Source organism: Amblyomma maculatum, chromosome 1, assembly GCF_055883805.1.
Source record: "Amblyomma maculatum isolate TAMU_Amacu chromosome 1, ASM5588380v1, whole genome shotgun sequence".
Classification (NCBI taxonomy): Eukaryota; Metazoa; Arthropoda; class Arachnida; order Ixodida; family Ixodidae; genus Amblyomma; species Amblyomma maculatum.
Genome location: NC_139344.1, coordinates 333,425,239 through 333,439,049, shown reverse-complemented (window position 1 = coordinate 333,439,049; position 13,811 = coordinate 333,425,239). Strand labels below are relative to the sequence as shown.

At 41.8% G+C, this 13,811-nt stretch overlaps 1 protein-coding gene across 6 annotated transcripts in view; it reads left to right on the top strand.

The window, feature by feature from the left end:
* The window catches only part of LOC146207467 (intermembrane lipid transfer protein VPS13A-like), a 122,834-nt gene that overhangs the window by 77,991 nt on the left and 31,032 nt on the right, over positions 1-13,811 (top strand). For all 6 annotated transcript variants that reach the window (XM_084587572.1, XM_084587584.1, XM_084587570.1 and 3 more), the window contains exons 53-62: positions 626-760; positions 884-973; positions 2,040-2,261; positions 3,749-3,835; positions 5,021-5,131; positions 5,865-5,951; positions 7,462-7,527; positions 8,243-8,368; positions 9,160-9,293; positions 12,767-12,902. In XM_084587572.1, coding sequence (XP_084443698.1) covers positions 626-760; positions 884-973; positions 2,040-2,261; positions 3,749-3,835; positions 5,021-5,131; positions 5,865-5,951; positions 7,462-7,527; positions 8,243-8,368; positions 9,160-9,293; positions 12,767-12,902 — 1,194 coding nt within the window. The remainder of the gene's footprint in view (positions 1-625; positions 761-883; positions 974-2,039; positions 2,262-3,748; positions 3,836-5,020; positions 5,132-5,864; positions 5,952-7,461; positions 7,528-8,242; positions 8,369-9,159; positions 9,294-12,766; positions 12,903-13,811) is intronic.

Sequence of the window (13,811 nt, the reverse complement as noted above, 5' to 3'; positions counted from 1 at the left end):
GAGCGAAAAACTGTTGACAAGTGTGAACTTTCAGCATGCTGGAGGAATAACTCAGATATAATATTAGCATTCAAATGGCGAGACTGTTTCTAAAGAGAAAAATGAGCCGCAACGCACAAATTGGTGTGTGGCAGTGGCATGCAGCTTAAGTCAAACAATTTGCATATGCACGTCGAATAACTTCCATGACTGCGGCTTGGTGATGAAACTCGGGATTCTAAACTATGCGGCCATGCTATTTTTTTGGTCAAATGACTGGGGCCATCCATTCGTTGCCACTCCTACCGCTATGCGGGTTGTGGGCCATCTTGTTCTCATCATATGCGAGATGTGGAAAAGCCCACAAGCAGAATTTTTCCTGTAGTCTGAGCCTAGACAGCATCCGAATTTGACCTCTTCCTGTGATAAACAGAGGAGAAGACAAACAGGAGACCTTTCCACTATTTTCTTAGCACTTTAAACTCGATATTTGAATAATTTGCCCCAGTACTCTAGTTTAGTAAGGAAAAGTTTATGCGGGTCAATAATGAAAAGAATGTGAGCAGGAATAAAATTTTGATTGGCCTTCAATTTTTCATTTCAGCCAGTCTAACTGTAGTTGCCCATGATCACCATTCGTTTGCAGGTTGTGTGTCGGGAGAATCGTGACGCTCGCATGGCATCACTGGGAACCATGCTGGTGCCAAACTGCACCCTGCACATTGTACCACCCATTCTGGTCCACAACTCCCTGCCATACCCTGTCGAACTGCGGATCACGGTAAGCTCTCGCCTCCCAAAAGGACTGCTGTAAAGTAATTATCCTATTTCATGTACCTGTCTGTTTAATTCTTTTTAACTCTCACTTTTTTCACTGCAATATATTTACTCTTTTTTTATGTAGAAATTGGCCCAAGAAATCAAGCTTGAAGAAGGGGACTCGGCTCCTGTCTTTTCGGTGTCACCGAATGATACCGAAGAAGTCTCTGTTGAGGTGCGTGTTTGCCAAGTTACCGAACATTGTTGCCTTATGTGTCGCTCAGCTCTCTGTCTGAGCACTGTAAAATTTCTGCTTGATTTTTTTTTTTTTTTCTTTCAAATTAGGCAGCAGGGGGCCCAAGTCATTAGAGCTCAAGGTTTCATTCTGCTAGACACCTCCCGACAGCATTTTCTTGTAGAGTTAGCTACTGATTTTTGGTGCAGAAGAAATGAGGAAAAGACATGGCAGTAGCTAAACCACGCGGCTATTCGAGAAATATGTACTTGCCCTAGTGCTGAGCAAATGAAAATTTCAGTTGTGATCGTACAGAAAAGGAGAGCATTATAAGCAACAGAAAAAGTTCAAGAAACAGAAGGAGGGCTGAAACTGAGCTGATATTTTGTGCTGTGAAAGTTTTCAACCATGCACACATACATCGTTCCTTGTAACACATGCAGCAAGGTTATGTAATTTCAACATAACAATAATGCACGGGAAGACAGGAAGAAAAGTACCTGAATAATACACAGACATATATCTACTTACTGCATGCTTCCTAAAAGGCATTTCTGCAATGATAATATATTTCTTGTTTTAAGCCAAATCAATGTAAACAGTTGAGTGTAAGCATTCTAGAGCAGTGTTCCGACTGGCATACAGACTAATGCTTACAGTGAGAAAGCCATCTGAAGAATACCCTAAGTTTGGCGATGGCCTTGAAAGGCACCAACCTTGTCACACATGTCATAGCCCGTCATCTCCAGGCATGATCACATTGTATAATGTATCACATTATACGGTAATGTTCATTTTAACTGCTTATAAGAGCTCATGGAACCAAACGGTCTGAGAGAGTGCCATTAAAGCAGCAATCGGTCAATCACATTGTGTATTCTTTTAATTGAGTACAAAAACAACATGCTGTAGACAGTGGGTAATATGAAATGTGTGACTCATGAATTTAGCCCTAGCCGATGGCTCAGAATCAATGTTGTCAACCTGTTTTCATTGCCCGTTGGTGTGCCTGCATGTTGGTGCCATCCTAGCCCACAAGACTTACTCATGTGTTGACCATGGTCAGGTCCCCTACTACCTGGGCTGCTCATGGAAGGGCCGGACAGAGCTGTCGGCGAGTCTGGACGAGGGCCGGCCGATCAGCATGCAGCCGCAGCAGACCCTGCCTGAGCGCATGCACCGCCAGCTGAGCATTGCTACTCACCTGGCCACTGAGAAGAGCCTCGAGCTGTTCCTCTACTCGCCCTATTGGGTCATCAACAAGACTGGCCTGCCACTGCAGATTAGGGTCAGTGCAGCTTTTAAAAGGAGCCACCAGGGAACAGTGGTGCCTGCGTGGCTGGTTCAAAATAAAAATTCCAGGGAATTGGGTGAGGGGGGTTAGTTTAGCACATTCCTGGAATCAAAGCCAGTACATTGACCACTTGGCCATGCTCCTGACTTACTTCGTAAATTGGCACTGCTTTTCACTACCCGTATTCTGATCTGTGTGAAGTGCATCCATGCTTGCTACAATTTGCTCATTAATTGAAAAGCGAGCCTCTCGTTAAAAGTCACATTTTACTCTTAGCATTGGCCACTTTGTACCTCACCAAAATTTATAATTAAAGCAACCAAGGATGGTTGCTTCAATATTAGCTTGGAAAATCACAAAACATTCGCACTGTGCATGCAGTATCATTGTCATTTAACTTCTTGCGCGTTTACTCTCTAGGTCAGTTATCAGAAAATATTGCTGACAAATGTATGCACATTTAGCTTATGTCACTGTCATGTCAGCGAATAGATGATCCACTGATTTTGTACCAAGGCTCACAGTTGTGTTAAGTTTCCAGCACTACAATATCATCGTAGAGAAACACAGGTCACATTCTTGTTTGATATTGATATCTAGCAAACAAACGTAGGTAAAATGAGGAGCTCATTACGAGATACATATGAAGGGATCCAGCAGCTACATCAAGAAAACGTAAGGGAATATATTCTCTATTATTTAATGTGAAGTAATAACGTAATCAGGGAGATAAACTATTAGAAGGCCGAGGAAAAAAAGTAGCCACATGCTGCCTGCAGGATATGAACCAACGACCTCCGAATTTCATGTCCAGGGCCCTGCCACTTATCTACAGCAACAGCTGTTCAATCTTCTACAATCTGAAAATGTGGTTTTCTCGGAATAGATTTTCCTGGCCTTTCTCTTTCTTCTTCTTCTTATCTTTTTCCCATTGTTCTTCCCATTCTAAGACTTGCATCTTCCTTTAAGTAGGGATACACTGAATGCTACCTGCCTCTCCTTCAGTTTTGAAAGGAAGAGTAGGCCTTCCTCTATGTTTGGGCTCTAGAACAAAAGGCATTGGCCATTGCCTTCGAGAAAAAAAGAATGCAAACGACGATCATGGAATATTTTTAAAGCGGCAAGATAGGGTGATCTGACTATTTGACCTGCATTTTTGCTTCTTTTTCGTTTGTTTTAACTTTAGCTAGTTCAAACTGCGCTAGCATCCCTGTGCAGTTAGAATTAGTGAACTTTTACTGAACCTTCAGTTGAGCTTGCATTTAGTATCATTGGGCCAGTTGTGATCAAGAATAATATTTGCCACTTGCCATTGTATATAGTGAACTTTGTCACATTAGAGCTTACTCACAGTCTACCATTGGTCACTTGGTTTTCGTTGAGTTGTACGCTCAGCTTTCCTGCACAAGTAGCCACCATTATTTGCACACGTTGTAAATAAATGCATAAAATCCAGCGCCGCGATATTTCTTTTCTTGCAGGGTTCTAACTCGGACATTATCTACGACTGCAGTGCTTCCTCTGAAGAATTACTTCTGTTTCGCTTCAAGAAGCGCAAGCATAAAAAGGTAAACGAGAATTAATGTGATTGCGCCAGCTTTCATCTGTAGTGTGCTAGTGCTTGAATGACTGAAGTCTTTAATTGCTTATTCAAATAAGAACAAATTACGCTGTTTGGGATAATGAAAAGAGGGCACAAAATTTCCTCATAGTGTGTCAACACTCATTCCCATTCGCAGTCACACTTGTTGCAAAATGCAAGCATCATAAGACAGAAAATAAGAACATAAAGGGTATTGATGCAAACGTTATGCTTTGTTATTAATAATATTAAAAGGACTGTTCATGAAGGAAAGAGAAGTTAGAAGCTTTGTATTTAGAGTTTTCGCTTCTAAGCTTCTAACGTTAATGGCATCAAGGGGATGACCAACAAGCCTGTAATTGTGTATTGCTTCAGCACGCAGGTATTAATGCAGGGCAGCCTTTTGGCCTCTCAGATAACTTCACAGTTACACAAATTGTACCACAGATAATAAGGGCCTCCACATTGTGCTTTTTGTTTACTCAGAGAGTGTCAATGACAGCGTTCCAGCTGTGTGCATAAGTGATAGCGGAGCACCCTCTGGCAACAGAGCTGCATCACGAACATTTGTGTTTCAATGAGCCACATTTTGCTACTTACCGAAGTCTTGGAGTGCATGTTTTCGGTTAGGTCTGTATCTTCATAAAGCTATTGAATGTTTTCAAACTGAGTTAACCTTTAGCTGCACTCTCATCTCTTTTTTTGTGGAAAAACATAAGGTTTAAAACAGGGACCTGTTAAAGTCTACACTTTTCTTTGTGTCTGTGGGAAAAGGGGGAGCTGCTGATAAAGTTATGGAATTTGTTGTCATGATAATATGTGTATGTTAGTTTTAATTGACTCAGAGTTGGTGTTACTGCCCAGTACTCTTCAGTACTCAGCACGCATTCAAGTTTTTTGCGTGTTTTATGTAACTTTGCTATGCTAGCCTGTATGTCAAAAATCATACTTGCCATTGTTTTTGTGAAGCTTTCTCTCGGTCACTGACAGGCGCTGAGGCTCTATTGTATACAGAAAATTCTCTGTGGGTAGTTTTGTCAAAAAGAATAATAAATATTTTCCTAGACGTTTTTTTTTTTTTCTTTTTTTTTTTTTTCAGTTTTGTGGCTTTGTGGCCATCATGTAAATTTAGTCCTTCATGCCTCGCCTTTCTTCCCTGTCCTTTTCCCAGGCCAAACTTCGTGTCTACAACTCCAGCTGGTCATCATCCTTTTGCCTTGACACAGTTGGCAACTGTGGAGTGGCTGTGTGCAAGGACAAGGAAAGGAACAAAAAATACAGGGTGTGCAGTCTTCCATCACCATTTGAAAAGGCTCTTTAAACTAATGGCTTCCCAGTACCAGCCCCAGATCTAACTTTTTCTTTCCTGGTCCCCCAAAGTAGGGTGTTGACCAATATGACATATCAACAAATATGTGCGTAAATACAGAACTTCCATGCCCTAGGCGAATTACATGTGGCGATTTGTGTTATTATGATTTGTATTATTTGTACTTTGCAACATTACTAAGAGAAAACCTAGAACTAAAACTTGATACGTCTACTTCCCCACGCCTTCTTGACCAGCATGTGCTGCTGTGTGGTATAAAATTAAAGAAAGAATTCTGTGTGAAACACTCTCACTGCTCATGTGCTGCTTTATTGCCGCGCCTGCAAATTCCAAAATGGGGTTGGGTTTCTAGAAAAATGTAAAGGTGCGCTCTGCGTCCTTCAAAACTGGAGGGTCATTTCTGCTAGAATCAATATAGCATTCTGTTCATAACTGGAGCAACTTTTATGACCCTGTCTGCATAGACACAGAAAGCTTTTATAGTTTGACAACAAATTCCTCTTATTTGTGTTCCTTTTACAGCAATAGTTTAGTGTCAAATGTTCCGGTACGACATTTCTTTTTTTTCATAAAAATGCATTTTTACTCACATATTTTTCTAAGACTTGCAGCTTTGTTTGCAAGCGTATGGTATTGAAGTTACCATGTTGTAAATGAACCTTGCATACTTTTTTCTTCTGTGCAGTTCTTTCTACGAATCCAAATGTCGAATCTCAGCCTCTCCAAGATCATCACTATTACACCTTTCTTTCTCGTTGTAAACAACACTAAGGTATGTTTCCTGGAGATGCTGTGCTATGGTCATTTGCAACTGTTTACGAATTAGTGAAAGAATCCGGCTGCATTTAAAGGGTCTGTGAGGATGGCAATATGCAAAGATGACAGTAGTACAAGCCAACATTCAGATCAGAATGACACAATTTAAAAGTATGTAACACTTAATAGTACTAATATTACTTACAGGAGTACCGAAAGAGAAAATGCAAAATTGTCAGCAGGTCAAACTTGTAAGTAAAGAACTGTGAAATTAATCACTAAAACAAAGTCAAGAACTCTGGAATTATATAATAAAATTGGTACATCTGCAATTTCAAAACATTTGAGAAATGACATTATTAAATAAAGAAAAAAGAATAGTAGATTACATTATACAAATTGCACAGAGTTATGCATCTCTTCTAGAAATTTAGCAACATTGATTTCACATTGATATGTAATGGAAAACTTCCATTTTTATCATTTCACACTGTATAAGTGATTGTAATGAGCTGTCCTGCATTCAGTGCATGTGACATTGCAAGAAAGGCCACATTTTATGAAGGCTGTTGATTTGTGAAACAAGCCTCTGTAAAAAATGAACCTAGGTGACTGGTTCAATGTCCTCGTGCTTCATGGAGAGATGAGTCGTGGTAAAGGTTACAGATTATAGTGCATGGTGTGCAAGCTTGTTTTGGCAGTGCAATTCTGGTCACTACACCTGATTTGAAATGGTATCATAGTGCTGTGCAACTCTTAGTGCTAGGTGAGCGAGCCTAGCACTGAAAGTTACTTTTTGGGCACACACACACACAAAAAAAAAACAGAATTGAGGAAGAAGAAAGTAAATCTGGGCAATCTTTAGCCATTATTATATCTACTTGCAGCAATGTGGCACACTTGTTTGAGTTCTTTTTCTCTGCATTTGTTGAATGTTGCTTTGTGTGTGTGGGTGGCATACCTTGATCTATTGCTTTGCCATACAGTCCTAAAGCAAACTGCATCCAGAAAGAAAGGAATGATTGTTTGGCTTGTTCCAGCATGATTATTGTCCGGCAGCAAGAGACTCACTTTCTTTCAGAGGAAATTGTGTTTAAAGATCTCCCTGCCACTCGGTTCAAACTTGTATGCATCCTACATCAAAAACGAACTCAGCCAGTACTTTTAGTCTTTTCTAGCTTATGAAAGCTTCATTTTTAGCTTCATCTGTCTTTGTTGTTTGAATTCGTTAATCTGTTCACTCAGAGCAATGTCAGTTTTTCATCGAGGTCTCTTTAATTGATAGCACTTTATTTGCTTTGCTTTTTTTATCCATTTACCACGATTTATTATGCTTTCAATGCACTCCAAGACTTCTCTAAATTGCTGTCTTTGCTTTGCTAATATTGAATTGCTTTTCATTTTCATCTAATAGGCATAATCATACCTTAACATTAATTCATTTTTCATTCAGGGAGCATATTAACAATTATTTGTGCTTGCCCCAGTGCACTAATATTGTTGCACTGTGTCGTATCTTGTGACAGCACTACTTCCGGTTCATGGAGCAGAATGAGGCTGCTGACCTCTGGTTCGACATTGGCCCCCACCAGGTATGCATCTTTGCTAGCATGCATGTTGAGCTTTGGTCGTGGGCAGAAAGAGTGGAAAGTACTGACACCTTTTTGCACCGACATCTTCAGTGTACAAAACAGAGTGGACTTCACTCAGAATTCTGGAAAAAGGGTTTCTTTTCTGACGTCACCCCAGGTGACTTAGGAAAGGCAGCCAACCAGATCGTATAAGCAATCTCAAAGCAATAATGCATTGTTTTCTTTTTCATTTGATGCTACCAACATGCGATCATACTTTCTGTACTAACCACTGGTGTTTGTCCTGTAGCCTGTACAACCCTTCTGTCGAGAGCTTTGCCATCTTTGTTTAGCCAACTGTAGTATGCAGTACAGTATGCCTTACACAGAGAGATGGGGAGGAAAATGGAAGAGGGTAGGAGGCTGACCAAGTGATGTTCAATTGGCTACTGCTTACAGAATTTCATGCGGGGTCCACAAGTTCTTTCATTTCTTTACCATATACGAAGGGCTAGAGGGCAAAAGTAAGCGCAGTGTCATTTACAGCAGAAAAAAAGTGGACCAAGTTTTAAGTGTGTATGAGAGATGTCTGAAGGACAGCTACAAAATATACACTTGTCAGCAGAGATGGGAAACATGATTGGCTTTTCATGCGCCATGATTCATGAGATCTCCCTACCACGCATGTGCCTGGGAAATGTGCAGCTGGCTGATGCATAACTGTGTGGTCGTGCAGTGCCTCCCGTTCTGGCCAGACACGGACAACATGAAGATGTATCTGCGCCACAAGGACAGCAGCGTCACGTCCCAGCACTTCCACTTTGGGCAGAACCAGAACACTGTGCTGCGCATGGACAATGGGGTAAGTGACTACTTCCTCTCCTCCCTCATGGGGTGCGGAGCAGAAAAGTGTGGCGAGGGGTTCAGAAGTCTTGCAGTGTTGTAGTGACATGTTGGCTGTAAGGAACAAGGATCTGTAAGGAGTTTTTATTATTATTATCACTGCATGTGTGCAAATGCATTTAGTTCAGTTACCTCAAGTTAGACATTTTTCTAATGCTGTTTCTCCATGAAATCCTCGTTGACTCTAAAACTTTGCGAGATGAGTTTTAATGAAATCATGAATACTCTAAACAAGAGTTTCTCTCAACACCCTCTAGAATCTCTTCTGTTCACTTTGTCCTTTGAACATATGGTCTCCTTTTGAGACCTGGTTAATTGAATGTTGTTCAGAGAATGTTGTGTGTGAGCGAGCATGTTAGAAAATGCATTTGTTTTCAAATGTAGCATGCAATAATAAGGCGAGATAAAGGAAGAGGAGAATGGGAAAGCCAGCAGCAAGCAGCACTTATTAGCTTCTTGTTACAACTCTGTCACATAGGGATTTGATTATATATTCGCTATAGCGTGCATGACTGAATACAACCTTGAGAAGTGCATCAGCACATCTTGCCGTATTTGTCTAACACTGCTGAAGGAATTCTCAAGAGCACATGACACTGTGAGGCATCTTACTTATTCTCAGTGCAGTTCTCACGGCAAGTGCACTTTGAACGTTGCATCGCAGTGGCGGTCAAATTGTATATTAGAGGTCACCTTGCATTGCAGGTATTCTGTGCTCTTGTACTGACTTGGTTCTTGTTTAACGTGCAGTCTGCTGTGTGCGTGGAAGTCTCTGGTGGTGTCACTGGTCCCATGAAGATATTGCTGTTTTCATACAGCAATGGCGATGCACCCGTGAGGGTGGAAAACTTGTGCGAAGACCTCTTCTTGAAGATTCACCAAAAGTAAGATGGCGTGTTTTCTTTCAGTCTGACAATTTATTCAAAGCTTCTGCACTGCAGAGCTTTTCCGTGAAGCTGCTGTAACACTGCTGAACCGTCTTTTGTTATGTTATGTGTGGGCACAACTCCACTACTTTTGCTATGTTCATTACAATTTGAAGGAACATTAACCGCAGAGTGCTCAAGGTGAAGTAGCTGCGTTCGACATAGTTCGTGCCCACTTGACCAATTATTGTGCTCTTGTTTCATTTCTGCTGCCAAGTTGTGGTCAGCTTAATAAGGTGTGAATTTGGGCTAGTTGGTAAAACATTGCGAACAAATAGCACTGAACCCATCGGGAAATCATACTGTCGGTTTTTTTTTTTGTTTTTTTTCAAAGTCGGTATTTATTGCCTCAGGGCATCAGTAGGTTATGAGATGAAGGATGAATAAATGATTAAATGAATGGAAAAAGGTTGGCTCATTTTATGAAGTCCAGAAGTGAGCGATGATGAGGGCCCTGCATCCAAGTGACGTATGAGGCAGGATTGGTTGTTGAAAGGCCAGCTATGCTCAGGTGCCGGATTCGTGTTGGCTTGAGTGCTGGGCAGTCCCACAGCAAGTGGTGGATGTCGGCCTCGACATCTTCGATGTTACAGATCGGGCATCCTGGGCGAGGATATAAGGATATATACTGTCGGTTCTCAGACATGACATGCCAACAGGTTGCTTGTGTTGAATTGGCATAGTATATGAGGTTCCCTTGCCATGAGGTCGCTACTGCATTGGGCAGAGCGGACATTGCGTGAATGAGTGACTGCATGAGCATGCGAGGAACGTCTGTCAGAAGCGTGAGACACTGGGGATACATTGTCGTGACTGTGATTTCAAGGGGGGCGGCCTTTGGGCTGCAAAGCTTGATAATGTTGTAATTATTGACAGCCACCCTATGCAAATCATGTGGGCGATAGTAGAGGCATTAGACATTGATAGGAGAGGTTTGGACTGCATGAGCACGCCATCGATAGCTCTCTCGAAAAAAGAGATGCAGTATCTATGCCAGGTGACGTGACTTTGGTAGTTTTGTGTTTATATGTGGCAACAGTTCTTTGTAATAAAACTTGGTTCTTAGTTGGAAGTTAGCACTTGTCAATGTTCTTTCTTGTCCCCGTCTTCAACGCTATTGTGTTCGCTGTGGTGAGCACTTATTTCTTGAGGCAGTGTCATGAACAGTTTGTTCCTGTTATGAATATGACTTAAGTAAGGCCTTCATCGTAGACACTACCAAGAAAAAATGAAAACTAAGCTCTGCCTTTAGGGTATGATGTGATAGTGGTGCCTCATTTGTGTACATCCACTTTCCTACCTCAAGTGAGCAACCTGAGTTGGCAGCTCCTCCCAACTTCCCGATATCATGTTGTCTCGTTAAGTCGCACAAACTATCGAAGAATCAGAGCTCGGCTATATCACTGCCAGCTGCCACCTGCCAGTGCCATGCTCGTGATTTTTCGCTCACAATGTCAGAAGCGGGTTTTCTGTGTAATGAGGCCTTCAACGCTATCACGTTAAAAGCACAGGGATCGGAAGTTAAGACAGCAGTGGGTAAGTAGGTGTACCAGCAAGCAAATGTATTCACAGTACCCAAATTAACTCATTTCTCATGGTTAAGCTGAAGGACTTGTAGCGATTGGTGTGACAGTTGTGGAATTATGGATCATATGGAAAAAAGCTTGATATGTTTTCTGGGCACCGCAGTGACACAAGTGCTCACAGTGGGGGAAATCTGTTTATGCTATAAGATGGGAAGAATCTTCCAATTAAAGCAAGCCCAGCTGTCGAGCCCTTTCTGCTATGCCTTGGTTACATTAAATTCTGTCAATGTATGCATTTTTCTTGGCTGTGTTTAAGCATTTTGTATTTTGCCATTTGCTCTCATTTTATCTCCCTTTTCTTATGCGACAGCATAGAAAACTCAGTGGAGCGGAAACCTGGCGTCTGGCCATTGCCATGATAAATCGTGATTGGCTTTTGCAATGTGACGTCACATACTGCATGATGGGCACATAGTAATAAAACACAAATTAAATTGAATACTTTATGGCCCCGAGGAGGGTTCGAACCCATGGCAATGTGAGCAGATGAGCTTCACTGGCCACTGCGTTAGACCACTACGTCATCTCTGCAACCTAGCATCCCACATGTTAAAGTGCCAATCTCTCGTGCTGTGCATTGGATGCCGTCTTCTTCACCAACCTCATGCGCAACTCAGTCCTGAAGCAAATGCACACAAGCACTTTACTGGTAACAAAAAAGGGTGCTTGGAAGCACCATCCTGCTAGCGCACAGCAAAACAGAGGGGTGGAAGATTGGAACTAACAACTTAAAATAGACATTAATAACTTAGGTGAAATATCTATTGTAGTTGTATTGTAAACGAATAATGCCAATTGTGTAACTGGAACTTTTATCTGACTTGCCCTGGCAAAGCTTGCTGATTGCGAGAACAGCACTAATGGGTCCACTTGCCTTTGCTCTCGTCCGTGTGCGCCAAGTTTTTCCAAAATGCTGTTGTTGACTTCTTTTTTGCTTTCAATAATGTCTGTAACTTGACTGTGTACTATTTGTGACCCATCAGTTCACGCTGTTGTTTTTTTTTTTACCTGTGATGTGTTTCCTTCTCTTATACTGCTGTGATGTGGCAATGCAGTATTTACATTTCTCACTCTGCCTAGCAGTTTTCTTGAAGTCATTCTGTGCCAGGCCTTTGTTCAACTTGTTTATTGATGCGGCTACACAAAACCATCCACTGGTTTCGTTATGTAACATAAACTGGACTGTACTCTAAATGCTGGGCCAACATAGTATAACGATTCCATGCCAGTTTGTTATCTGCTACCCTTTCTTCGTTTCCTGAGTTGCTTTGGGATGTTAAACCCCATAAACCAAACCAAGTCAAACCTTCTTGGTTGGTTAGAGCGATGCCATACCTTACGTTCAGTTTTTATTATTGACTCAGGTGCAGCAATATCAGTGGCATGGCATCACTTTTGTTAGTGACGAAGGGTAGGAAAAACAAATGCAGAGTGGAATTGAATTCAGAACCAACATAATGGGCTTGGGTTTACTTTAATCAGCTGCAGCCATTCTAATGCTTCTTCCAAGCAGTGGTGATAACATGATGCATAATGGCTTGAAGATGATCGCAGCCTTTAAATTGGCCAGTACATAATTTGCCAATTTTAATGTCCTCTCACTTTTACTGCAATGTGCTGTACATGAATGCAACTTCCGTGGTACTTTTCTAGGCATGCTCTACCTATGGCGCACTGTGCATAGTGGATGCTGGGGGCAGTCTTAGATAAACTCATGCAGAAGCTGAGACATTTGTTTTGGTCTATGACAAGGGATACACGGCCGTGTCAAGCAGTAGCTGACCGGCACACATGCTACGCTGCTCTTGACCCATGGCTAGCACGTTAATTCGCTGTCCAACCCAGGTGCCTGGGTCAAGTAACCCTGCTGAGCCCATATCAGTCTGTGCTGTACACCTGGGACGACCCAACACTGGAGAGGACGCTCATGTGGAACGTCTACAATCGCAAAAAGCCAGGATTCATTGCGCGCATACAGCGGGTGCGTCCCTTCTTGTGCTCAGCCCCATGGCGGGAAGCCCACAAATCTGTGTGTGCCTGTGACACCTCTTGCAGCATACTTGAGTGTCATTCTAACTGTATTAAGTACTTTCATAGGTGAGTGGACCGTTTCGGAATTCAATTTTGCACTTGCAGTGAACCTTATTGGTGGATGGATCAGGGAAATAAAATGAGGGAAGTGTGGGAACAGACCAAGTGGCATTTCATCATCATCTGGACTATACCCACTGCAGGGCGAAGGCCTCTCCCATATTTCTCCAATTAACCCGGTCCTGTGCTAGCTGCACCCACTTGATCCGTGTGAACTTCTTAACCTCATCCGTCCACCCAACTTTCTGCCGCCCCCTGCTACACTTTCCTTCTCTTGGAATCCATTTGTAAACATCGATTATCCACTCTTCTCCCTGCATGTCCAGCCAATACCTTTTTTTTTTTTCTTGATTTTGACTAGAATGTCATAAACTCGAGTTATTTCCCTGACTCACTCTGCACACTTCCTATCTCTTAATATTAAACTTACCATTTTCCGTTCCTAGTGGTGTTGAAAAATTGTGACAGAGGAGAAAAAAGGAAGTTGAACAGACACCTCAAGGTAGTTAAAAGTTGCTCATAAATTGACAGTGCTCTGGATGCCACTTGTTCTTTTTCCTTCACATATTGCACCACATTCAATATGTATGCCTTCCTAATTAAAGTACATTTCCATGTTTAAAATTATGATTGCTCACTTATTCTTTTTCACCTTTTCAGCAAGGTATGTTTTCACTTGGTGTAGTTTTATTCTCATTAAAGCATGTTGCAATGGTGCTGGTTTTCATATGTTATAAACTTAACTCTTACAATGTGCATAAACAGTAGAAACTATTATGCTAGGTCACATGACATTGTG